Source organism: Trichoderma evansii (assembly GCF_050947405.1).
Source record: "Trichoderma evansii strain SZMC 28006 chromosome Unknown GGI43scaffold_28, whole genome shotgun sequence".
NCBI lineage: Eukaryota > Fungi > Ascomycota > Sordariomycetes > Hypocreales > Hypocreaceae > Trichoderma > Trichoderma evansii.
In genome coordinates, this window is record NW_028145178.1 from 34,848 (window position 1) to 60,534 (window position 25,687).

General features: G+C 49.3%; 7 protein-coding genes across 7 annotated transcripts; 6 read left to right on the forward strand and 1 right to left on the reverse strand.

Moving 5' to 3' along the window:
- Positions 1-1,788: 1,788 nt before the first annotated feature.
- GGI43DRAFT_416411 (WD40-repeat-containing domain protein) lies at positions 1,789-6,176 on the forward strand. The gene is made up of 3 exons (XM_083207287.1): positions 1,789-2,648; positions 2,723-5,410; positions 5,501-6,176. Exons 1-3 carry the CDS (start codon positions 2,280-2,282, stop codon positions 5,606-5,608), a joined length of 3,165 nt encoding a protein of 1,054 aa, XP_083056149.1. The 5' UTR covers positions 1,789-2,279; the 3' UTR covers positions 5,609-6,176.
- Positions 6,177-8,039: 1,863 nt separating this feature from the next.
- GGI43DRAFT_224856 (uncharacterized protein) lies at positions 8,040-10,302 on the forward strand. The gene is made up of 2 exons (XM_083200415.1): positions 8,040-8,490; positions 8,576-10,302. The coding sequence occupies exons 1-2, from the start codon at positions 8,416-8,418 to the stop codon at positions 10,118-10,120; spliced, it is 1,620 nt and encodes a 539-aa protein (XP_083056150.1). The 5' UTR covers positions 8,040-8,415; the 3' UTR covers positions 10,121-10,302.
- Positions 10,303-10,621: 319 nt separating this feature from the next.
- On the reverse strand, positions 10,622-12,037 carry GGI43DRAFT_416414 (nucleophile aminohydrolase). Its single transcript, XM_083207288.1, has one exon. It carries the CDS (start codon positions 11,819-11,821, stop codon positions 10,700-10,702), a length of 1,122 nt encoding a protein of 373 aa, XP_083056151.1. The 5' UTR covers positions 11,822-12,037; the 3' UTR covers positions 10,622-10,699.
- A 150-nt stretch (positions 12,038-12,187) lies between these two features.
- GGI43DRAFT_224903 (uncharacterized protein) lies at positions 12,188-15,436 on the forward strand. The gene is made up of 2 exons (XM_083200416.1): positions 12,188-12,804; positions 12,877-15,436. Exons 1-2 carry the CDS (start codon positions 12,350-12,352, stop codon positions 15,371-15,373), a joined length of 2,952 nt encoding a protein of 983 aa, XP_083056152.1. The 5' UTR covers positions 12,188-12,349; the 3' UTR covers positions 15,374-15,436.
- Positions 15,437-17,312: 1,876 nt separating this feature from the next.
- GGI43DRAFT_416423 (uncharacterized protein) lies at positions 17,313-19,054 on the forward strand. Its single transcript, XM_083207289.1, has one exon. It carries the CDS (start codon positions 17,609-17,611, stop codon positions 18,902-18,904), a length of 1,296 nt encoding a protein of 431 aa, XP_083056153.1. The 5' UTR covers positions 17,313-17,608; the 3' UTR covers positions 18,905-19,054.
- Positions 19,055-19,564: 510 nt separating this feature from the next.
- On the forward strand, positions 19,565-21,685 carry GGI43DRAFT_224926 (MFS transporter). Its single transcript, XM_083200417.1, has 2 exons — positions 19,565-20,048; positions 20,109-21,685. Exons 1-2 carry the CDS (start codon positions 19,935-19,937, stop codon positions 21,648-21,650), a joined length of 1,656 nt encoding a protein of 551 aa, XP_083056154.1. The 5' UTR covers positions 19,565-19,934; the 3' UTR covers positions 21,651-21,685.
- A 1,767-nt stretch (positions 21,686-23,452) lies between these two features.
- Positions 23,453-25,210, forward strand: GGI43DRAFT_430798 (DUF3176 domain-containing protein; the record flags this gene model as incomplete). The annotated part of the gene is made up of 1 exon (XM_083209325.1): positions 23,453-25,210. The coding sequence occupies one exon, from the start codon at positions 23,453-23,455 to the stop codon at positions 25,208-25,210; it is 1,758 nt and encodes a 585-aa protein (XP_083056155.1).
- Positions 25,211-25,687: the final 477 nt, after the last annotated feature.

Below are 25,687 nucleotides of genomic sequence, written 5' to 3' on the forward strand. Positions count from 1 at the left end.
TTCCTCGGTTGGCGCATGTTGCGCTGGCAGAACCCGATGTGGCGTCGTAGGATATCTGGGGCTATACCAATGGAAGGATTATTTGGGTTTTGGACGGCTGGCTGCCATACTTTGCACAATCCTACATTCCTGCATGTCAGAATACGGAATATCCTGTGAATGGATAACATATTTGGCTCTTGGGTGTTTATATATAGCTGTATGTGTAATTCCATAATGGTACGACGATGAACCGATTCTTGGTACCAAAAGATTCTTCTACGCCCGCTGCCAGAGTTGTGGGGGGGCGCGCAAAAGACAAAACAAGCATTTTGCCGCCCGCGACGGTGCGATGAGCCGGGCTGCAAGTCAGGATCAAAGTGCAAATAGAGGCAACTCATTGGTGCAGATACGGCCCTGTCTCTGCTCCGTGGGTGCCTCCTCTTTCTGCTTAGCTGCAGATGTGCCGGGCTGTGTCTCTTTTCGATGGATGAAATATCCATACCCTGCACTGTTGTACAAGGTAACAGGTCAGATGCGGCGTCGTTTGAGATTGCTCACAAATGCTTCAGAAATGGTCTGCTCGTCTATGCGTGATAGGGCTTGTTGATATCTACTGACCAAGGAGTTAGGCCATGCATTTATTAAGCATTTGGGTGCATGGCGGTTTCATTGGCCTTTTGTCCTGTATGCATCTTATAACGTGCGCATCCGCCCACTTTAGACACGCAGATACCGCCGTCCATGCAGATGTCGTGCAGTAGTAACAAAATATTGAAAGAGGGGAAAAGCACATGATTATGCACGGCGAGGGAAAGGCAATGCATGTAGCATCAATGACAATTACTCGAAAATGACGACTTTTGCACGTCTTTGGGCCGCTGGGGGAATACTGGGGAAATATCCCAGCCGATGGAGCGTTCCCGGCCGGCTTGCCGCTCTGCTAGTCTAGCGTTGTTGGTGATATGTGATGGACGCGGATATTGCAATGTACTTTTGTTGCGGTGCCTTGGCTGGGCTGAATCCAGAAATGGCATACCGGCAGCCGAGAAAATGGCTCTCGGCGTTGCGGAGACGGGAGAATTGGGCATAAAGGGCTGAGTTGATGCAATTCTCGAACCATTTCTGCCTTGTTGAAGAGTCATATCATAAGAATCAATACGATTCAATACGATGGTTAGAGCATAGATGGTAGAGATGGAAGAGATGCAAATAAAGTAAAGGGTAGCCTTGTCTGTAGAGCGACTTATTAGCTTGTAAACCCAATCACAGCAACGCAACCGCGGCCACTAAAAGATACACCCGACCCCGAACGAGATCGACATCCGGGGAGCACAGACAAAGAGCTGAAAAGTCGCCTCTGTCGGCGAGATTCCAGTTGCCCTTCCCAGCTGAAATTTCCGCTGTTTGACGTGCCCTTTTTCGCCTTGGGAGTACCCGTCGTGGCCGAGGCTAGCAAAACGCTTCGATGTCATCCATCTGGGCGGTCCGGGGTACGTACCCATTACCGACGCCCTAGTGTCTTAGCGGTGGCCGGTACCGAATACAATGTCAGCTGAAAGGCAGCAGGCTCCAGTTCTTTGTTCGTGCCCGCTGGCAGCCAAGGCAGCCGCTGGAACACAAGTATGCGGTACTTGCTAGTGGCGATTAATTCTCAATTACCGCCGAAAAAAAAAAAACTGCCCCCTTTACTGCCGCTAAACCCCTCTGTATCTGTGCCCAACGCAACGCCCTCCACAGAGCCACAGCCAACCTGTTACAAGGCTTGGCGCTAGCAATTTAGCACTTGCAGCAGGCGCTGCCTTATCTAATATCGCCCGCCACAAAAGGGGACGCAGCCCGGATTCTCACGGCCACCGGCCACGCCGCTATCCCGCCCTTCGTTCCGCAGACAACAACAAGAAAAAAAAAAAAGCGAGTGCTACGTATCATCTTCTCGACTCTCTATTTGTGTTTCCGCGTTCTTTTCCTTGTCCAGCATCGTCTGAAGGCCTTCGAACATCCATCTGCGTGTCTTGTTTTGTCATCCTCGTCTCTCACGCGTGGTCCCAAGCAGCAAAGCCACGCTTGGCTCACGCGCACTAACCGCAAAAACCCTCCGGTCGACACAAACTCTTCCGACATCACTTTGAACGTTCTCCTTTGGTTTCCTCGATATCCGAGTCTTCTACTCTCGCAACCGAAAGAGAGAGAAATAAAACGAAAAGAGACCCAAGCGGCGTCTTGCAGAGCAGCAGATCGCGGCCGTCTTGGACGTCTTCCTGGAATTCAGCCGCCAGGGCGTTTCCATTCAAGACGCCATGACGCCCTCGCCATCCTCCCAGCAGGGCCCCGAGCCGCGGCGGCCCAGAAGCGGCCACACGCAGACTGTCTCCGTCAACATCGCAGAGAGCACGCCGCCCAACGGAAACCGCCGATTCCAACTCCACGTCAGCGAGTGTGTCGAGACTAAGACCGTCACCACCACAACTCGCCTGACCAGGAAGTTCCCCCCAGTCTTCATCCGCGACCCCGCCCCCCTGGAGACTCTCGACACCAAGGAATATCCCCTGGCCACGAAGCCGACGCCTCCCGAACTGGCAGACTTTTCCTACAGTTATGGCGCTGAAGAAGAGGATTTCGATGCAGAAATGATGGACGATGTTGATGAGCACAACGACAGCCAACTGGTGAGTGGGAGGCGAACCCAATGAGTTTCGATATATTTGCCCCTACTGACCAACCTACCCCTTTGCGATAATAGACACAGAGAAGCCAGAACAGCGGGATTGCCCCGCCTCTGATCAAACAAGAATCAATATCTGGCGAAATACAGACACCAGACGCTTTGAGCCGCATCTCATCAGCCTCACCATCCGAGCACTACACTCGCCGAAGTAATCGGTTAGCCGCTGCAGAGTCCCCGACAGCCACTGCGACAAGATCCTCACAGCGTCTGGCTCGTTCCTCAGCCTTGCATGCCGTGTCCAACAGGCTGCGCCGGTCTGTCATACAAGGAAGTAGCGGAAGTGGCGCTGGAAGCGGCAGCGGTAGTAGCAATTTACGCCACGATGCCAGCGACAGAGTCACAAGAAATACTTCCATTGGCATACTTGCCACGCCTGACATTACTGAGACGGCCGGGTCAATACCGAGTCGGTCATTGCAGCGACGGTCCATACAATCCGAATATTCACCCACCTCTCAAGACGTCATCCGTGGCCGCTCCAAGTCCCCCCCCTACGAGGCGTCCAGCCCCGCCGGAAGCGATGCCCATACTTTCAGCAGCACCGTCGCCACGCCCCCGATTACCGATGCAGACCCGGAATCCTTTGCAGATGACACCGACGAATCCCTCGAGCCATCACTTCGACCGCAGCACCGGCCCGCAATCGACGTCGTTGCTGCCCAGGATGCCAGTCTTCCTAGTCCGAGATTATCCCCAACCTTGGCCGCCGCCCAGCTGCACTCTGCCGACCCTGACGAGACCGCCCAATCTTTCAAGACGGAACAGTCGGCCACCTGGATGGGAGAGTCTCAAGTAACGGAAGATGGGGGATATACCGACATGGTGCCCTTTGAGCGCCCATCTCACGGCAAGCGAGCCATGGTGCGATACGACCAGCACCAGCCTGTCATGTTGGACCCGCAGATGATGTTGGAGGCGTTTGACTCCATGAAGACGGAGATGAAGACATTCATGATGTACCAATTCCTCCGCCGGTGTCCTCGACCCACGCTCCGCATCGTGGCTGATGCTGTGAATCCCGCACTCAAGTGTGACTTTTTACATCAACTGCCCCTCGAGCTGAGCTACCACATTCTATCCTACCTCGACCTCCGCGACCTCACCCGCGCCGCCCGAGTATCAAAACACTGGCGTAATATCGTAGATCGAAACGAGACCGGCTGGAAAGAACTGTTCGATAGAGATGGCTTCACGCTCCCTCCTGGGGAACTCAGCAAGGCCATTATTCAGGGGTGGGGATGGCAGGATCCGGTTGGCATCGACGGCTACGAGCAGGATTTGAGCATGCAAATCCGGTTAACGTCATCTGAAAAGGAGCTTACCCATGCTCTGAAGCAAGAGGTGAAGCAAGAGGTGAAACTGAGGACTTCGAAGCGTAAGCGTGGTCTCAATGCCTACAGCTCAGAGCGTTCCAAGAGGCGAGCCAGCAACCAGGAGATGGCTGCCAACCGGGACGAAAAGGCTCAAGGCGAGGCCAAGCAGCACAAGTCTGCCGGCCCCCTTTCAGCCGCCCACGCTGCTATGCAGGCCGTCCCCGATCCTCAGCTGGGCCTGCCGAGTCTGCGACAGCTCCATCTCTTCAAATCCCTCTATCGTCGCCACTATATGATCCGCCACAGCTGGACCAACGGCGAGACGAAGCCGAGCCACGTAGCGTTTGCGGCCCACCCCCGACACGTTATTACCTGCCTCCAATTCGACGATGACAAGATTATCACGGGCAGCGACGACACCCTCATTCACATCTACGATACCAAGACTGGCAAACTCCGCAGGAAGCTCGAGGGCCACGAAGGTGGCGTTTGGGCTCTCCAGTACGAGGGCAACATTTTGGTTTCAGGTTCAACAGATAGATCGGTGCGAGTTTGGGACATTGAGCGCGGCCTGTGTCAGCAGGTATTTTACGGACACACTAGCACGGTTCGCTGCCTGCAAATACTGATGCCGACAGCGACTGGCATGGCCAAGGACGGCTCTCCAATCATGCAGCCGGAGAAGCCGCTGATCATCACAGGTTCCAGAGATAGCCAACTACGTGTCTGGCGTCTACCCGAGGTTGGATCACGGCGATATATCCAGACCGGCCCACCGGCCCAGGAATCCGATTGTCCTTACTTCATCCGCGTCCTGACCGGGCACACTCACTCGGTTCGCGCCATTTCGGCTCACGGCGATATCTTGGTCAGCGGATCTTATGACAGCACGGTCCGAGTTTGGCGAATTAGCACCGGAGATGCCTTGCATGTGCTCCACGGACATTCTCAAAAGGTCTATTCGGTGGTGCTCGACCACGAGCGCAACCGGTGTATCTCGGGTTCTATGGACTCTCTTGTCAAGATCTGGGATCTTGCCACGGGATCTTGTCTCTACACGCTGGAAGGCCATAGCTTGTTGGTTGGTCTGCTGGATCTACGTGACGACCGCCTGGTCTCGGCAGCTGCGGACTCAACGCTCCGTATCTGGGATCCCCAAACCGGCAAATGCCGAAACACCCTGATGGCGCATACGGGTGCTATTACTTGCTTCCAGCACGATGGCCGAAAAGTCATTAGCGGCAGTGAGAAGACTGTCAAGATGTGGGATGTCCGGACTGGAGAGTGCGTGCAAGATCTCCTGACAGACCTTAGTGGGGTTTGGCAGGTCAAGTTTGATGGAAGGCGATGTGTTGCGGCCGTCCAGAGAGACAACTTGACATATGTAGAGGTGAGATTTGAACCCCCCTTTCTTGCGTATTCTAATTGTTTTTAATTTGTTGAGAATTGTGACAAATTTACTGACATCATTCCTTATTAGATCCTTGACTTTGGCGCTGTTCGAGATGGACATCCTCAGCAGGAACTCGGACGACGTATTCTCCTAAACGAACCGGAAGTTCGTGCTATGATTGAAGAAGAAGCTTAGGCGTCTACGGATGATATTCCATTTTTTTTCTTTTTCCTCAAAAGTAAGAGAAAAGCATTGCGAAATACGAACACGAATGAAACAGAAAATGCATATATATATATATACACGCATACATATATATAATACGCATTCAGTATGGTTATGGAAACTTGCAGCATCTGAAGGGCGATACGACTCTGCCCTCGGCGTTCTGTTATTGTAGTAAATACGCGCTGTCAAAGCCTTTTGTCGGTATTACGGAATTTAGGGGTGGTGTGAGGCAAGGCGTTTTAGGCTTTTAATTTATTATTTTCTTTGCTCTACTGGTTTCGGACCTTGTTTTTCCTCTCTCGACTATATATCTGATTTTTTCTCTGAGCGATTGGAGGGTGGCTAACTGGTTCTTCGTACATGAGAAGGGAAAGTTTGAAATCAAGGCTCAAAGAGCATGTGTGGCACGCTGCGGCCAGCCCGGAGATAGGAGGTTCCCCGGGTTTAATGGAGACTTTGCATGTATGTGTTTATATTGGCCTTGTAGAAAGACAATGCTACTGCTGCATATGGCGTATCAAGCCTTATTTTCCCATGCTCTACTGTGGATGAATGCGATGATACATGGCATCCTGAGGTTTGCCGTTTCGATGTGACTAAGCTGTAATCCAGTGATGATCCGTAGGCACCTTTTTCCGCCGGACTACCCTTTTTGGACTTTGAAACACCAGCCCTGTCGTCCATCTCGACTCAAGTTGGTTCTGCTCGCCATGCACTCCGCCTTTGCGATAGAACTGCTACGCTGCACAGTCCCAAGCGACCAAAAGGGCTTCGTCTAATTCGCTGCTCGTCGATTTCTTCAATCCTCTCCAGATGCTGCACCAGACCGAAGTTTGCATTTAAATGATGGCTGCAGCATCAAATGTGTGGGCGGGCGTTATATGAAGCACTACCCGCTTCCACTGCCACTTGCTTCTAGCCTATGACGCTTCTCTTTTTTTAGGAATCGAAACGAAACGCATACAGTATGTATGGAGCATGCTACTAACTAGCAGCAGTCAGAACTAGCCACTTGCTACTAGGCTTGCCCATGATGCATTTGCATTTGCATTTGCATGCATTGCATATGATGCCGCTACGGGGCACTTTTACACGCTGGCAGTGCCCCATAATAATTGATAGGACAGCACATCTACCACTTGTCACGCCAGCGAAGGCCTTGGGGAGTGGGCTTTTTTCAACACTAGCAGGCATGCTTGGGATTGGGGAAGAAGCGAACCGACGCCTGGGTCCGGCCTTTATGGGAGCCAAGGCGTGTGTGCTGTGCTGCTGGCAAGACACTTGCTGCAGCGTCCGCTGCTAGTAGTGCTAGTAGTTGTACAAGAGTACAAAGGAGCAGGGCATGGGATCGAATAAACGAGGCCATCAATTGATGCATACAAGACTAGGGGTGTCTTTTTTTTGAGTGCCCGTCATGCAAAGGCGCCTGACTGCGGGAGCAAATCGGGGGTCTTTGGGCGGAGCCTCCGGGCGGCTGATGGAGTGTGCAGTTGCTGGGCTGCTGCTACAGGGAGTGAAGAGAAGAGAAGAGACAGAAGAGAGAGAGAACTGGCAGAAGAGATTGATTGATTGATGGATTCCATCTTCCTGAAATGGAGGTCCCTTCTTGCCTCTGCATTGCAGAGAACAGTGGTGCCCCGGACGAGCTCTGAGGGAACGTCTGATTGGGCTTGTTAGTGCGAAGCGAGGGAGTTGTTAGGCGGCTACACTCTTTTTCCCCTTGTCTTCTTTTCTTCCCTTCCATGTGTTGTTCCCCTTGGCGCCCCTTGTCGCCGATGAAGCCAATCCGTGGGGTGTGTGTGACTCAAGCCAAAGTCACACCAGCATGGGCAGAGACGACAGAGCCAGCGGCGCGAAAGGAACCAGCGCCTCGCTACTGGGGCAGCGCTGCTAGTTCCCCGTCTCACGTTCCCTTTTTCCCTTTGTATGGAGCTCCATCTGCAGAAGCTTCTGCTGGGACTGCATCTCAGTGTCATCATTCACTGCACGAGGGCTGCGTGGGGACGGCAGCAGAGGCGTAATCGGAGGACCCTCCTAAAGTTCGTTTGTTGTTTACTCGCGATAGGTGCGCTGTGGACGGCGCCAGCCAGGATGGACTGGATCTTGGGCATCATTCTTATTTTTGGCGCTTGACAATTCCATGTAAACCCGCGACTAGACAGTTGGCTGTCCCTTTTTCCATTTTCTTTTTTTGAAATCGATTTTCCTTTTAAACACCAGCCACCCCAATAATAGATGAATGCTAGTTCTCTTACTAGGTAGTGCCTACATCAACTAATAACTGCAACTCCCAACACAATAACGGCATAAAGACGACCAGCCATCGGCATTGACGTCAAGCAAAGCGAGATTAAAGAGAAGAAAAAGCGAAGGAAACGCATTATCGATTGCATCACATACCCCAGAAGCTTCCCCCCTCCATCCTCAGCTCACAGAATTTTTTTTTTCCTTCCACGGCCGTTCTCCTGAGCTACGCGCGTTGGACTAAGACTGGCGGGGCGGCCGTTCAGGGATTCGCAGCCGGGAGATCTTCACCGACATTGAGACTTTGCCCATCAAGCGGCACAGACTGATAGTGTTAGTGGGGGGGATTTTTGGAAGAAACGAATAATAGTCTGGGCCCTGCTGCTGCTGCTGCTTCTCTGGCTGTTCTTTTTTTCTTCTCTCAGACATTGGAATCTTTTGAGAAACGACTATTCGAACTATTTGATTGTACTATCAAGTGCACGATTCAGCTCTAGTGTGCAGCAAACTCACGATAAACCGAAGCAAGGATGAGTTCGCCGGCCAGCCTGCCGCTGGATGCGACCATTACCATTGTCAACAACTCCGGCAAGCTCATCAGCACTGTATGTTGCGTCCCTATCCAGCTCATTGCTCCCGTAGCACTGCGAGGTTGTACTGCATACTAATATGATCTCTTCCCATCTCCAGGGCAAGCAGCTCCTCTCCATATGGAAGACTGCCCAGACATCTTACAGAGAGAAGAAGACGGAGCTCAGCGAGGGCCGCGCCCAGGAGCGAGCCGCTGAGAAGACGCCTCCTGTCCCCGTCAAGCGCGCCCAGACCTTCGACACCAGCCGCAGCATCCCCCGCCGGCAATATGATGAACTCAGCGTGGCCAGCTCTGCCCGGACATACAAGAGCTCTTCCCTTGCCAAAAAGGCTCTTCCTCCCATTCCCAACCAGCTCGCCCTGACTGAGGGCAACCTAGAGAAACTGTCAGAGGTGTCGAGCGTTGCGCCGTCAAAATTACCGTCAGCGTATGGGGGCAACAGCAACTCCATGGTTGTCAAGGGCAGCTTCTCGCGGGTCGATCCGCCCATGGCGCTGCAAAAGGTGCAGCCTCGAATGGTGGGCCGCACGCGGTCCGACACGGAGATTGAGGCTCAGAAGAGATTCAGCATGGGCAGCGACTTGGACTTGGCCTACGGCAACATTCCCCCGGATCTGGCTGACAGAGTCGACTTGGATAAGCACACTGCGTACTCGTACTCGAAGGAGCCGACTCTGTATGATGAAGACCAGCATATCGAGGATGAGCGGGAGCAGGCCGAGCAGCTGATTCATAAGATTGAGAATCTGCTGGATGAGGCGAGTTGCGCGCAGCATTCTGCGACGGCCATTATCACACATCTCCAGGAGCGGCCTGATGCGGCGGCTGCTGTTGCGCTTACTTTGGCGGAGCTTTCGGGCATCATCACGAAGCTGTCGCCTGGGTTTGCGGCTATCCTCAAGGGTACCTCACCCGCCATTTTCGCTTTGCTTGCGTCTCCCCAGTTCCTAATTGGTACTGGTATCGCTGTCGGCGTTACAGTAGTCATGTTTGGTGGCTGGAAGATTGTGCAGAGACTTACGCAAAACTCAGTCGGCGCCAAGACGCCCATGGCTTATGAGGCTGCTCCGAAGCCGCTGCCGCAGATTGACAATGGCGTTGACGAGGCCATTGTTCTGGAGACGGTGGAGGTGGATATCAGCTCCATTGATACGTGGAGACGCGGTATCACTACAGAATTCGAGGCCGCAGACATGGAGCTGATGACTCCCGAGGCGGATCGTGTGGTGAGGGAGCGACGGGCCTCTGGCGTTCCAGAGGATTACTTTGGCTCCAAGTCTCGAAAGAGCTCCAAGACGCAACAACGGTCCAAGACGCAGTCGTCTTCACATTCTTCTTCAGCGCACAAGTCGCACAAGCCGAAGGAGTCTTCTGATAAGAAGAGCACCAGCGGTAGCACCAGCGGCCGAAGAAAGAGCGACGATTCCAACAGCGGCGGCTCTTTGAGTCTGTTCAAGAGGTCACTCTCTAGCAAGAAGAAGAGTGATGAGGGCAGTGTCAAGGGCGGTAGCGTTAAAGGTGGCAGCGTCAAGGGCAGCGTTAAGAATGAGGAGATGACTGTGAAGGCGAATATGAAGAAGAATAACAACATGCTCAAGGCATTGTTCAAGAGCAAGGAGCACAGACAGAGCATTGCCACTTAAATTGCTCCTGGAACCGACCACAGATTATTTGTTTTTTTTTTCGTTATTTTTATTTTGGCTTTTTGTGTTGGATAACGATTTGGTTGAGCTGAGAATGAGTTCAATGAGCAAGCGAGCAATGCATTATTTTTTTGGGGGGGAAACACGCATATACGGATTAAAGAAGAAACATTCAACAACAGGTCATAATTCTCCGATGGAGGAAAACATGTTTGTATGAGGGGAGGCTTTTGATATGAGCCATTTTCACTTTTCATTTTCTTGCTTTTTTGGTCGTTTGGGAGTTTTAGTGCTGGGTTTTTATTTTATCTCCAATCAATTATAGAAAAAATTGGCCGCTCGAGATTATTGGTCAGTTTGGATATGCGGCTGAAGGGAGCATCTAGTATACATACATATGCTGTTTTTCTTGTTTTTTTTACGTATAGGTATATATGGCTACTTGAGGCTGGCATAGCAAACAATCGTCATGCAAATGACTACTCTTTTTACTTTAATATCTTGCAATTCTCTCTAATTTTATGAGTGTGAATGAAACCATCTAATCATCTTTTAACTCGTAGTCAACACCACATCACATCATAGCTCTTCTATTCTTTCCAACTCTACCACTTCATTCAACGGCCTCACCTTGACAACCTCCGTCCTCTCCATCCCCCCATCCCTATAAGAATACGAAAACTCCCACCCACTCGCCGCAGCCGCATGCTCCCCCCTATTATCCACCACCACAATCCCCGTCTTCGCATCCGGATACCTCGCCAGGATCCTCCGCACGGCATCGTCGGCGGCCTGCTGAGGGGTAAGCCCGCGGCGCAAACTCTCGACGGCCTGGTAGCAGGGGAGGAAGCGCATCATGACGTCGCCGTCGCCGGTGGCGCCGCAGCCGCCGACAGTGGAGTCGACGTAGGAGCCGCTGCCCGGGATGGGGCCGTCGCCGACGCGGCCGGGGATCTTGTGGGAGGCGCCGTTTGTGGTTGTGCAGGCGGCCATGGAGGAGGAGGGGAGGAGGGCAATGAGGGAGAGGGTGTCGTGGGAGGATTGTTGGGGTTGAGATTGAGAGTTGGAGTAGGAGTGGGTTTGTGAGTTTGATGAGGGTGCTGTTGTTGATGAGATGCTGGAGAGGAGTGGTGTGTATGGCCCACAGGAGGAGAAGGGGTCTGGATGGACGTTGAGTCTGTAATTTGGTTGACAGTGATTCTTGCGCCAACCGTAGCAGGTCTTGAGTGAATCTTCTGTTGATAGACTCTCTTCTTCAAAGCCATTTTCGAGAGCAAACTGAGTTGCTTGTTCGCCAGCTAGTAGTGTATGCTGCGTGTAATCAAGTACATGTCTGGCCACCCCGATAGCATCCTTCACACGGCGCAGGTTGGCTACTGCCCCAGCGTTCAGTGTCTCGCCATCGATGATGAGGGCATCAAGTGTAGTCTCGCATGATTCATCGGGAGAGCCACCGAAGCCGACCGTGTGATCGCATTGGTTGTTTTGACATGCTTGACAGCCGGCCTGGACGGCGTCGAGAGCATTGGAGGAGTTGGTGAGAGAGAGGAAGGCGGTGTCGGTAGCGGAGGTAAAGGGGCCGGACCAGGTGTTGATTATGAGGGGAGGAGAGGAGAGGATGGCGCTGGATTGGGGGAGAGAGGCGAGAGTGAGAGTGAGAGCTGTGAAGATGCTAGATGAGAGGGATATGTGAGGAGGCATGGTGTTGATGTTGATGCCCAAGCTCTCACTCTCTCAATGCGTGGCTTGATAGTATGAGATGTAATGGGAATGATTTAGTGTTATGCTTTACATGTTTCATGGAAAATTGAATAATTGTGATCCCTGACTGTTATCAACGCTCCATGTTAAATTACCATGTTCCGTATATACAAACATGAGGCCATCTACAACTCAACTGTTACACGTGCCTGTGCCTGCCTCGGAGGTGCTGCTCCTCGCCCGACCAATAATGCGCCGTTATCAAATAATATGCATCAAAGCAGCCTCATCTCCGAGGCTAATGCACTTAAGTCGGCTGATGCTATGCAGGAAGCGGGGATGCCCCTGGAGCACTGCCCCTCAACTCCGCGATCCTCTGCAACTCTGCTCCCCTTTCTCTCTCGTAAAATAACAAGCATCGTGTTCAGAGATTCTGTTGTGTTGCCACCGTAAACATCGACTTATATAGTTGAGCCCCTCGCTAGATAGAATAATTCCATAGACGCTGCGACCATTACATGCTATAAAATGGCAGCAGTGTCCTCTACCTCCCGTGTGCATGATGCCGACTCTGTGGCTGCCGTGCGCGAGTTATTGCAGGGTGCCGTTGCGCTCTATCGCGATGTGCTCGCTCTTTATCACGATGGTGACGCTATCGTTGCTGAAGGCAGCCCCTCCTTGCCAGATGAGCTCCTGAGAGCTCACCATGCTCGCCTGAGAGATGCTGTTCAGGCGCTTACATCTGCCCAGCCTGTCGTTGCCACTCCTGATATGCCTCATCCTCTGACTACTGTACCGGGAGCCTGCTACAAAGTTGGACAAGACCTTGTGTTGCATCTTGATAGAGTCATCAGCCCAGACCTAAACACTCAACCCGATTCCAGCTTCCGTGACCTATGGCCCGCTCGCGATGTTGCCGCACTGGGGACGCGACTTCAACACCTGAGCCAGCAGTTCCATGATGATATTGATCCCACTTATGAGTAAGTCGTCGATGGCTGTGTTATTGTCCTCATGACCGTTGATCGAATATACTTGCGCTAACACGATACCAGAGTTCGCCGGCTGCCACTGCTTGAGTTTGTTACTGCGGATGAAAAGAAGGATATGTGGGGTGATAATAGAGATGCTTTGGGACAAGACGAGTCACAAGAACAGGAGAAGGAAAAGCCAAAGATGAGACGCATCAATATCGTGCCGGGCGATAATGTATACATCGAGGTTCCTGTTAGACAACGAGCAACACCCGATTCTATAGTGCACGACTATATCCTCGACGTTCTCTCTTACAAAAGCATGCATTACAGAGAGCAAGAGGTGACAAGGGCTCATAGCAAAACGTTTGAATGGGTGTTTCAGCGTTCATCATCCAAAGACTCTGAAGATGAAGCAAAGGAGCAAGGAGCAGAACACCAGTTTTCGACGTGGCTCCGAGGCGAAGAACTTGGCCCCATCTATTGGATCACTGGAAAACCTGGATCTGGAAAGTCTACGTTTATCAGATTTCTCTTTGACCATGAATCTACTATGGAGCGGCTGAAGATTTGGGCGAAAGGCAAGCCAGTCTTTACGGCAGGCTTCTTCTTTTGGACCAGTGGATCTCGTGAGCAGCGTTCACAGGCTGGTTTGCTTCGCTCTTTGCTTCATCAGTTTCTCACAGCATATCCGGAACTTACTTCGGCTGCGTTTCCACATTTGTGGAAGAAGCTCAAGGGTTTGACGACAAAAGAGCGAGTTGCTCTGGAGTTGGATTTTTCTATTCCGGATCTATTGGAAGCGTTTCAAGCGGCGATAGATGCCGCAGTGCCCACTATGAACATTTGTTTGTTCATTGATGGACTGGATGAGTTTGAAGGAGATCATTTGTCAATTATTGACTTTTTTAAGAATTTGTGCTTGGGTGACAAGGGGCAATCGATCAAGATATGCCTGTCGTCCCGACCATGGGCTGTCTTTCAGAATGCGTTTGAGTATGCGGTGCCTAATCTGCGGCTGCAAGATCTTACTTATGAGGACATGTATCGGTATACCAAAGACAGACTGCGCGAAAACACTCATATTAGACGACTGTTGAAGAATGATGCTACAGCCGGAGAAGAGTTGATTCAGCAAGCGATTCAAAAGTCGGATGGAGTGTTTCTCTGGGTGAGACTCGCTCTCAATGAAATGATTCGCACCTTTCAGCAAGAGGTTGGGCTCGATGGTTTATCCAAGACTCTTGGTATGTTACCAATTGAGCTCAATGAGTTGTTCAATCTGTTCTTCTTTGAGAATCAGGATGAAGCCAAGCTAGCCGAAGCGGCTGTCATTTTCGGACTCATGAATGCGCGAGAGCTCGTAGCGGATTTTATCTCGAATGATGCTGCAAATGCGCTTACTGTGTGGGAGCTCGCATTTGCTCTCAGGGGCAGCGATGATGATGAGGCTGCGGTCAAGGAAGAGCCGAAGGAGGCATCTGCAACCATGGCATATGAGCGCTGTCTAGAGACAATTGGTCTCGTTATGAAGCGATTTTCTGGCCTTCTCGACGTTCATGCGCGCCGTGATTCTGGGAATGCTCGCCTCCGGTTCTCTGGCAAGGAGCATCACATGAATGAGGCTTTTGACGCAGCTGAGCGACGGGTGACTTACATCCATCGTACGGTCCGCGACTGGTTCATGGAGGAGCCCGGCGTGATGGATCGTCTTGTAAGTAAGACGCCTGCAGACTTTGACCCCCATTTGCGACTGCTGCGGTCCTATGTTCTGCAGATGAAGAATTCTCTAGAAGAGATTGAACATCATCGCCAGTTGGACGAATGGTGGCCGGGCATTGCCCTTGCTTTGACGCATGCAAGATATGTGCAGAATGACCCGGATCATCTTGAGCGGATTATGGTGAATGAGGTTGACAAGACCCTTTCGTGGTATTGGCTAGCTAAGTCGGAAGATCCCTATGACCACTGGGCAAGATATGGCCTGGGTCCATACCGAGTGTTCAAGTCTGCTGCGCCATTGTGGCAGCCGTTCCTTTGCCTGACTACCAGATTTGGCCTCACAAGATACGTGACAGAGGAGGTGGCAGCTCGCAATGCCAGAGAAGATGAAATCTCAGCCGAGAAAAAGGAGCTTCAAACATCTGAGTCGACTCCTCTACTGGCCTATGCTACGGAATTCCTCTGCTCTCGCAAAAAGACCATCTTCCCGATGTCTGATATTCGTCTGGTTGAGTTTCTCATCCGCAACCAATGCCGCATTAACCCTGGCGCAAATCACGACTACACTGATTTTGAGACGCACAAGCCTCGCACGCCGTGGATCACGCTGCTGCGACATTTGCGGGATGCGCGCAGGAGAAACTGGATTGAGTATTACGATGTTGATCCAGAGGGCACTGCTCGATGGGCGGAAATTGTCAAGTTGTTTGTGGAGGTGGGAGGTGCGAATAAGGAAGCTGTTGTTGTGAAGGATAGTTGGGATCCTGAAATTACGGCTTTGGGAGTGATGGAATTGCTGGAGGGGACGTACGGAGCTGTTGAGATGAAGGAGTTGGTGAAGATGGTGAGGTCGTGAGAGGGATGGGGTGACATGATGAATACACGATTGTTCTGTGGTATAACAAATGATGAGGTGGTAAAATTGCCCTTGTTAGTTAAATCGCATCTTATACATCAAACGGCTTTTCTATTATACTATGGATTATGTGATATATGACCCTCCACAGACATCCAGGAATTCTGGGGTTTCTGACTGGGTGTGGCGAATCATTTCACCGTAAGCGGCCGCTGATCTGACCAATGGCCATATATACACATGTACAATACCATTTGAACGCAAGGAGTATGAACCATTGATACGTCGTATTTTGTTTTCACGTGTCATACATGACAACGTAGTTTGATTGGTCATGCGAGCAGAGCCGCTCGCCAAGATTTATTATTGGAAGCACATCCCCAAGATATATAATGCCTAGATGTTAAAAGAAAATAGCTTAATTGATTCTAAAATAATATCAGTTACAATAGATATTCGCTTGACTCGGACACCATGGTACACGTATCGACTAATATCGATTCTCCCAACGAGAAGTAAGAAAGAAAAATTGAGAAGTTAGTCAACTCGTGTCAACGACATGTCCAAGCCGCGAGAATCAAGTATCACACGTGCGACTAGAAGAACACCAATGCTGATGAATCGGATACATGTATTAATACCACATCCGAATTTGCTAGCTCAACTGCCACGTCAATGGAGTCTTCTCAGACACTCACCAACGTTTTGCTGCTCATGACGCCTGTAGAGATGGCATTCGTATATCGGCACATCACATGCCTGCACTGCCAGAATAAAAAAAATAAAGTAAATCTTTCCGTAGTGGTCCCTTGATGCTACTAACGTTTAAGCGGAGGAGATGGCTCACCAATAGCATGTTAATCGATGACCGTGACGTGTCTTGACTGTTTTGCAGATCTTCTTACTGCCAAGGCTTAGCAAATAATTGAAATCGACATTCTATACTATTATAAACGCTATAGGCGCCAGTATTACATCAAGTAGCCGATAGCAGTAATACAGAGGCAGCCTACTTCCGCAGCTTTAGTGGAGATATCCAAGTATTCCGCCTCATGTTTGCACATTGTAGGGCATCAACCGCTGGATGGGAAAGAACCTGATGCGTTGTACTGTGAAAAATTTAACAGTCATGGGACTCTCATTGATGCGTTTTGGGCGACATCGTCAGGTGCCAATCCATCTTGAATACGCAATATAACGTCACGAAGCTTGATGGCATCGCAACTGGCAAGATCACTGATATCGCTCGCAAGGAACAATTCTAGACCCCATACCGCATAACGGAAGGTTTGATAGTGGCGTAGCTTTAGCCGTTTTCCCGTAGAATGCCTACATGAGACATCTGGCGATAAGGTCTTACTCTAGTTCACCTCGGGCATCAAAACACACGAAACACAATTGGAAACCACCAGAGGGTTGGGATATACTGACGTGGCACAGAAACAATCATGTTTGACACGAGTCTGAGGCGATCCAAGCCTCAAAGAGACACCGAAAATTTTTTCACTTCAGCGTTACTCGAGAGCTTGGCTATATGTAGAATATACATCGGATGGGCGCTGGGCGCAACCACACCGATGCTCTTCGAGAGGGCTACGGCATCTCCGATGCAGGTGCAAGCCTCGAAAGTACCGTATGTATGAAGGTCCGACGGATACAGCATAATACTGCAAGGGAGGCCAATGCCCTCTCGTCGTAGAGATAGTTCGTCCCCTCTCGTGCTTCCGCGCAGAGATGTAAACCAAACTATACGAGTGATATATGACAGATTGCGGCCTGAACTGGCGATACTGCTGGTTTGAGATATGTGCGATAGGTGCTAACATTTAATAGCAGTATGTTCATTTCTATAGATAGATTAGGAATCCGACCCCAAATAATGTACTCAATACATGACGTGCTTCTCCACTTTGCTGCTTCTCAACTTCAGCCGCAGCCGGTTTGACCCAGCCGCATATGCACGCCTAAGAGCATGGCAAGTGCTGAGGCGAAGTTACGACACAAGAAATTTCTCATGGATGCTTTCAATTTTGACAGTTTTTGAGCCTCCTGATCAGCCTGATCAGCCTGGTTGATTACATGTAAGTTACCTATATATAGGGTGGTGGTGTGCTTCATTGTAATGTTGGAAGTCACAATCATCTTACACATTATCACTAGCATCTCATACTATTCCCACAATTCAACATCACCAATAATCTATAATCACCAAAATTATCTACGTCATCAATTAAAATGGCAATTGACAACATGGAGAGACCTGGCCAACGCGGTGACGACTACCCTAGTGAACGTGGGTGTGCCGTTCAAGTAGAAATCACTGCAGATTTCTTCAAGTCTATTGCCCTTGGGCAAGAAAACTTGGTCAGGGACTTTATTGAACAAGATTCTGATATTACGAATACCACAAATGAGCACGGCGAGACGCCTCTCATGGCTGCTATCCGTGCCGATAACTCGGTAATTGTCAGAGATCTCTTATGGAATGGAGCAAAAGTAGACACTTTAGGCTTTTACTCACAAGAAGGCCAAAGTGGTCGAACTCAACGTACGCCCCTCCAAGTCGCAGCTGCAGAGGGCAAGCTTCATATGATTCGCATATTGCGCGAGAACCGTGCCGACGTCTTTTTTACTGCTCCGGATGGCGTCAATGCTCTTCAATTGGCTACCAGTAACGACCACGAAAGCGTAGTGAATCATATTCGAAGTGCATACACCAGCATTGGCAATCCGCTTGTTGCTTCAGATGACGTAACAAGTACAAAGACTTGTCTAGTGTCAGTTGAACAGGACCCAGCTCGGTATGCCCGGACACACATTGAGAAGAGCTCTCAATGCATCACCTGGGCTAGCTGGGCTGTCCCAAAATTCATTATTCACAAAACTCCGAAAGCCATCATAACCGCAATCTCCAATGTTCTTGGAGACAAGTCCCCAAAAAATCGGCTATATCGCAATACTGTAGAGTCGTGGTGCCAAGAGCAGATTCGAGAGTTCCCTACTCGCATCAAGCAAGGAGTAGAACTCGCTGGTCGCGGAATCAAAGAAGCAGCCGGACTTGTTACAAAGACACCAGAAACGACTTGGCAACTCATGAAGCACGCACCCAATACTATGTGGAAAATCATGTTATACATTGGGATAGGGCTTCTTAAATTGAGCGAAATAGCTCCTTATCTTGTGAAGCAGATGACATCCATTGTTCAGACCATTGTCAAGACTGTAGCAAGCATTTTTCAGGCTATTACACTCCATGGAATCAAGAGTGGCTTCAGCGCCATTCTTCGGACAGTTACAAAAGTTCTCAAAGATCTTTCGTGGCTTATTACTGGAATGAGGCAGACAAGCGGTGCGATATTGCAAACTGTAGTGGGTTCATTGAAAAAGGTCATTATAATTTTTGCCGCTTTGACACTTGGCATTTGCATCCTGTTTTCCAAACAGACTTTGGGGCTGCTACAGGCACCTAGAAAACTGGCAAAGAAAGGGGTGCAAGAGATACTGGAGTCGATGGGTCCAAAAAAAATGTAACATGACATGGAGAAGGACTTGATAGTTAGCTCAAGCGGTATTCAGGGACTTGCTTCGATGATGCATTTTAGCGTTTGGTATTTTTAGTTCAAATAGTAATAGTTTAGCATAAAATAGTTTGTCTTTTTGAATTTATGATCATTATTCAAGTAACTCAAAATGGTAAATCCGGTGACCATCCAAAGGCTTCTACTGAGTGCTATGATCGCATAGTAGTGCATGGTCGTGAGAGAAGTGCAACTCAGCTCGGTCTGTGGCGGCTCATAACGGTTACGGGCGGGATTTTGCATGTAGCGTGGGCGTTTATTCGTCCTTTTTTATCTTAGCAATGCGCTCAGCAATCAGTCAGACCGTTTACAAATCGAACATGAGCTGCCTCATTCGTGGCTAATTATTAGCGTAATCGAGAGCGGGATGCGCCCCTCCGATCTCGTTTATTTCGAGTAGATTCCTGACCGGGGGTTGTATCTTGTTAAACTCCCGCATTTTTGTGTATATGACAACAAGTAAATTATTCCAATATGATTGTCAGACGATGTGGTGTTCGGCGAGTCTTATAGGGCTAGCTATGAATCATCGTAGTGGTATGACTGTCCTATTTTATTCGCCGTGCTCGTAAACAATACCCGCCTTTGGCCAGGCAACATCAGATATGATATATCCGGCGCATGTCCGAGATCAGCACATCCAGCAGTAACCTTGTTCCATGCAGGTTCAATGGCGTCGGGAGCCTTGAAGTATCGGACATATACCGGACGCACCCTTGTACTGCCCCAAAATGGCGATTTTGTCAATGGCCGCCGCCTCTCCTCCTTGGCCATTGCATGTATTGGTCGATACAGTATATTATTCCTTCCAGCCCGCAGTGTTCCTCTTCCCCTCTTTCCATGATCACTTCCGCATTCAAAATCCTTTGACAGTATTTGAAGCATTTGTTAAACAACAGCCTCTGGGCTGAAATAAAAAAAAAGGGGAGCAGACGTCAGCGGTGTATTATCGCTGGAGTTTAATACGGAATACACATCGCAGAATGGTTAATGATTCTGCGTCGAATTCGTCGACCGCATCAGAGGAGTTGCAATGGCAAACACCAACCCCAAAAGAAACACTGGATCCTGACATCCTCGCGAGGCCCAATGAAACAGTGCGTTTTCAATAGCAGAGAGCTTCGTCCCACTTACTCATTAATACCTGCAACTTTTAGGATGATGTCGACGTCGAAAAAGCGGAAAGCAGCAAATCTGCGCCGAGTTCTGGTTTCTTGTCTAAATTATTAGCGAGACGCAGAAAAGAACAGAATACAACGATTCCACCTGTAATAATTCCCGTTACAGATCTTGACAAAGGGATTGTCGGTTGGGAAAGTCAGGATGATCCCAATATGCCACTCAACTTTCCCAGCGGCCGAAAATGGCTTATCACGAGTCTCCTCTCGATCATCACATTCATGACGCCTTTTGCTTCATCCATTCTTGCTCCCGCTCTAGCAGCAATGCAGAAAGATTTTGGCGTCACTGACGTTACATTGGGATCGATGCCTGTCAGCATCTTCCTGCTGGGATACGCCATAGGACCCATATTGCTATCGCCATTGTCCGAAATTTACGGCCGAAATCTGATTCTCATTACCGCAAGTGCATGGTTTTGCATTTGGCTCGTCGGTTGTGCGCTTGCGCCATCTCTCAACACGCTGATATTCTTTCGATTCATGACTGGTATTGGCGGTTCGGGCAGTTTAACCATTGGCGGCGGAATCCTTGCTGACATGTTTCCTGTAACTAGCCGTGGGAAAGCCATGACGATATGGATGCTGGGTCCCATTGTTGGACCATCCATTGCGCCAGTGATTGGCGGGTTTGTGTCTGAGACAATCGGCTGGCGTTGGACTTCGTGGTTATCCTGCATACCTGCTGCTGTTACGGTGGTGGCCATGATATTTCTAAGCCGCGAAACTAACGCTCGTGTGTTGATTGCGCAAAAGACAAAGAAGCTTCAAAAAGAGCTTAACCGGCCCGAGCTAAGAAGCTGCTACATCGATCCCGATGCTCCAGTCTTGACCAAGAGACAGATTTTGCTCTTTGGTTTGATCCGGCCAATGAAGATGCTGTTTCGCTCTCCTAACATCTTTGGCTTATCGTTATACATCTCCTTTGCATATGGCTGCCTTTACCTTCTTTATAATACAATTCCAACTGTCTTTGAGGGCAGCTACGGCTGGTCTTTGGGCATTACCGGAATTACATATGTGTCGTTGCTTTTCGGATATATTATTAGCCTGATATTTTTCGCTCTTCTCTCAGACAGCACCATTATTCGTATGACCGCTGCCAACGGTGGAGTCTATGAGCCGGAGATGCGCCTCCCTGATTGTGTCTGGTTTGCGCTAATTCTTCCCATCACGTTCTTCTGGTATGGCTGGGCCGCCGATAAAGCTGTTCACTGGATCGTCCCGATTATTGGAATCGTGCCATTTGGCATTGGTATCCTCGGGGTTTTGCTACCCATCCAAACATATATCGTCGATGCATATCCAGAGTACGCCGCTAGCGGCCTCGCTGCATTTGCTGTTTTGCGAAACTCTGTTGCCGCTTTCTTGCCCTTAGCTGGGCCGCAGTTGTATAAGAGCCTCGGCGTGGGCTGGGGAAACTCGTTGCTCGGGTTTATTGCCATTGGGCTAACTCCCATCCCAATTCTGATGTACAAGTATGGGAAATGGCTGCGACTTCGCTACCCTGTCAAGTTGTGATGACAGCATTTCATTTGTGACTTCTGCGTATTCGGACAGTAGGGTTGTTTCATATCTCGGGAAAAGACGCTCAAGATGCACATTCATTTTTATTAGCTTGGCCTGGGTCAGGTTCATGGAGTACAAAAAAAGAAAAAGAGGTATATGTTTTAAAATAGTTTATAGTCCGAGCATATTTATAGACGGCGTTTAGTAATTCAATCATTGTCAGTTTAGTAGAAATACCCAGCTCACCAATTAAAGTTATGATGCTCGCTACTAATACTATATATCTCAATAGTTGCTACCCTTAGATTAAGCGGACTCAGAGAGTTGGCTATGCTAGAACGGGACATCAGAGGCCAATTGAATGAAAGAGCCTGGACTGGCGAATACGAAAGAGGCATAGCTGTCATAAATATAGAGTCCAATGCCCACAGCCACGCTTGCATATCGGATTTTACAGCGGATCGAAAAGTCAGCTGCGGCGAGGCGCGGCTATAACAGTGGGCCTGTATGGGCAAACTAATGCTTTATGCTTAAATCGTTCAGAAGCCTACAATGAGACAACAATGTCTTCATACAAAAATTCCGTCATATGGCCTGTTTTAGCTTCTCTATTGTTTAAGCGAGATTGCACAATGACAGTAGCCTTTGAAAACGACGAAAAATAGCGCTGTTTTTGGAAACATGCATGATACGAGGTTCTCTGTATTGGCCCTTAAATTTCATGTCGAAAGAGCCTAAACTTCAGCAAAATCCTTCAGTGGAAAGTTGCTGGGGTTCTTGGTTGTTGAACCAAGCTTAGTAAGGAGGATACACCAGTTCTACATGGCTACTAATCATTTGATGAACGATATTATTCAGTTAGTGAGGCTGATTTACCACTGGTACGGAACCTATAGATAGCCCCTCTCTTAATATTTTGCTGTTTATTAATTCAGGAGACTAATCAAGTGCTGCTAGGAGGATAGTCAACAGCACAGCACCCTGCAGAAGATCAGCTCAAATTGGCACCATTATGATTTATTTTTCATGCTAATTTACACTAGACCTTTTAGACCAAGGCTATTTCTCAACATGGGTAATCATATAGCGCCATATGGCATCGTTTACTACCGCTGTCTGGGCTCCCTCCGCAAGATAAGGCGATTTCCGTAAGGCGATGTCCGTTGGGCAGCTACCGCCAAATATCCCCTGCCAGGAAAATTCTGTCGGTATTTCTTCCACAGGGGCTTGGTGAATTGCCGAAATATGAAGAGCTTGCAGAAACAAGCAACATAAACCGACACTTTCGGGTTTCAACAGGAGGGCCTAATTGAAATGTAAGAGGCCGGGGGCCGGGTATAATGAAAAATAACAGCCAGTATATACTGTTTAGCTAAATGCGCCACTTGAGCCTCTCAATAGGGCAGAACGGAAAAGTCGGCTTCTGCTAGTTCCATATTAATGGAACTCGTCCACGCGATGTAAGCTGATGGTCAGAGATATGGCACACGGCTCCTTCGAGAGACTAGCCAATGCTCCATACAAATTTGTTCTTGGCATCTAGGGATTTAGATACGAATTGGCGAATGAAGTTCTGCCCTTGAAGAAAAATAGGAGCTATACTAATAATAGTTTTGTCTACATATATTATGGGGTCATGATGCTACCAATACTACTGCATACGGTGGAAAGTATAAGTGAAAGCTCGATCCTTGGCAAAAGACGATCTTTCACTCGAACTACATATGTGACGAGTCGCGATTCTCGCATTTTTACAATTCCAACTACGACATCATATACTCAGCAGCAGGCTGCGCTGAACGATAGCATCTACAATGGTTATCGACGGCGGCATCCCATGGCTGCCAGGCTTTTGGCGCCGAGTACCATGGAGAACCGTGGGCGCACTGATCGGATTTTTTGTGACTTGCGGGATGATGGCCTTGGTTCTCATCCTATCCGAAGGCAAGGAAACGGACTCTTGGCCAACACACAACAAATACATTACCGTTCCCGTGCTTCTGTCACTGCTGGTCGGCGTGGCCGTTCTTTTCTTGACGGTTGCAAACTCTGAAGGACTTGCCATCTCATGGTGGCTCAAAGCTCTCAAGGGGACGAAACTCAAGGAACTCCAGTACGATCTCGAAGTCACTACCAACTTGCTAGTTGGCATCTTTAGACCGTCTCTCTTCAACCTAGTTACTCTTTCGGCCATCATCGCCCTAGTTGTGAGCGTCGGCACCAGTGCCATCATGCAGAGGGCTTCGACAACTATAAGCAAATCCATTGGACCGTACCCAACCAGTATCGATGCGCCTGCCTTGAATACAACTCTGCCGGCGAATTTCAGTGGATGGGCAGGTCGTGGATCGCAAATATCATTGCTGATGCCGACCTTTGCGAGCGTTTATAAGCAGTACTCCAATCGCAGCAACATTGTGATTCCATCTGGCTGCGGCAACAGCACCTGTCAGCTCCATATCACAGGCCCAGGTTTCGATGTCGACTGTACGGATGCCTCTGTTGACTACGACTTTGGCCAGTTGGCAGCTGCGGCACCACACCCCGAGATTACGACGTTTCAAACCATCATTGATTTCGAGTCAAAGCAAGATCCAAATGTTCTCAACCACATAAACATGTCGGTACTATACAAGCCTTCCCCTACATGCTCCGGGAAGTTGACGAAGCACCACTGTGTTCTTCGAGAGGCCGCTGTGGACTATGCCGTTACTATCACGAATGGTACTGCTACGCTCGCTCCTTGGGACATCTCTCAGAACACTACCGTAAGCGTTCACAGTTTCAGCGACTGGATGCAGCTCGGCTGGGGAAGTCTTGGAGCTGGAGGATTTATCACATCGCTTGGAGGAATCGCTTCTGCTTTACAATCTCAATACAACTCTAATGCAACTCTTATATTATCGGTGATGACAAGCAATCCGTTCCTGGTATCTGCGTTTGGGCAGGCAGCCAGTACATATTCAACATCTGAATTTGAAGATTATGGCAATTGCACCATGACTTGGTCAGATCCCAGAGAGGATATAATTAACAGCGTTCGGGAGATCATGTTCCGCAGCGCCCTTGCCGTCGCAAACACGACCGGAGAGCCTATCCAGTTTAAGCAGACGGATGCCCAGATGACAAGAATTGGGATAGTATATGCTACTAACTGGACATTCTTCGGCATCGCTGTTGGCGTCATGTTCCTGGAAGCACTTATTACGCTCTTCCTCATTTGGGGCTGGGAGAGACTCGGCAGAGAGGTCTCGCGCGATCCATTCGAGATTGCAAAAGCCATGGGCGCACCTCTTCTAAACCACGGATCTTCCAACACGTCAGCCCCCCAGATTCTGGATACTCTTGGAAGCAAGAGGGTACGATATGGAGAGCTGGTTGACGTTGCGACGGGAGTTTCCCAAGAGTCAGTGCCAAAGCGTGGATATAATTTGGTGCAAAGCCAAGATCCGGATATTATGATGGAATATCTCTCACCTCAACATACTCAGGCGAGTTTTAATAGAAAGAGAATTCTGGGTATTGCCGTGACGGAGCACGTTCAGCCTGTAGAGCCGGGAGTACACTATTGAAGGGATTTTGAATAGGGAGGGCGGAGAGACTACTTTTGCACTATTAAGCGTTCACTAAAATCATTGGCAATAATACCCCAATACTTGATTTATCTAAAAAGAGAAAAGATATACAAATACCTATTAAAGATGCATACATATGTACCCGCTTCCCAATTAAATAAATTGTGTAGGGTAATCGCCGCTTTCTCCAGATCTTCACGGGCATATCCGTGGGTTAGAATAGTGAGAAATGATATATTAAATTGAAGCTACGATCTAACCTATATTTGGAATGCTTCTTTAACCTTGCTGTTACATATTCTCACACTTCTCAGCGGCAAGGGAGCTGTACCGTATTATGATCTAGAACTCTGCGTAGACCTTTTGGAATGTCCAAGGTACGGTATGAGGTGAAATGGCATCTCTGTTCCACCAACTCATGCTTTACCGATTATTTCCCCGAGCTTCATATTCGTTTATAGCCCAATGCTCGAC

Coding starts and splice junctions, on each gene's coding strand:
- GGI43DRAFT_416411 (XM_083207287.1), top strand. CDS start 2,280: ATGACGCCCTCGCCATCCTCCCAGCAGGGCCCCGAGCCGCGGCGGCCC. Junction 2,649..2,722: donor AGCACAACGACAGCCAACTG/GTGAGTGGGAGG, acceptor TTGCGATAATAG/ACACAGAGAAGCCAGAACAG. Junction 5,411..5,500: donor ACAACTTGACATATGTAGAG/GTGAGATTTGAA, acceptor ATTCCTTATTAG/ATCCTTGACTTTGGCGCTGT.
- GGI43DRAFT_224856 (XM_083200415.1), top strand. CDS start 8,416: ATGAGTTCGCCGGCCAGCCTGCCGCTGGATGCGACCATTACCATTGTC. Junction 8,491..8,575: donor CCGGCAAGCTCATCAGCACT/GTATGTTGCGTC, acceptor TCCCATCTCCAG/GGCAAGCAGCTCCTCTCCAT.
- GGI43DRAFT_416414 (XM_083207288.1), bottom strand. CDS start 11,821: ATGCCTCCTCACATATCCCTCTCATCTAGCATCTTCACAGCTCTCACT.
- GGI43DRAFT_224903 (XM_083200416.1), top strand. CDS start 12,350: ATGGCAGCAGTGTCCTCTACCTCCCGTGTGCATGATGCCGACTCTGTG. Junction 12,805..12,876: donor GATATTGATCCCACTTATGA/GTAAGTCGTCGA, acceptor ACACGATACCAG/AGTTCGCCGGCTGCCACTGC.
- GGI43DRAFT_416423 (XM_083207289.1), top strand. CDS start 17,609: ATGGCAATTGACAACATGGAGAGACCTGGCCAACGCGGTGACGACTAC.
- GGI43DRAFT_224926 (XM_083200417.1), top strand. CDS start 19,935: ATGGTTAATGATTCTGCGTCGAATTCGTCGACCGCATCAGAGGAGTTG. Junction 20,049..20,108: donor TCGCGAGGCCCAATGAAACA/GTGCGTTTTCAA, acceptor TGCAACTTTTAG/GATGATGTCGACGTCGAAAA.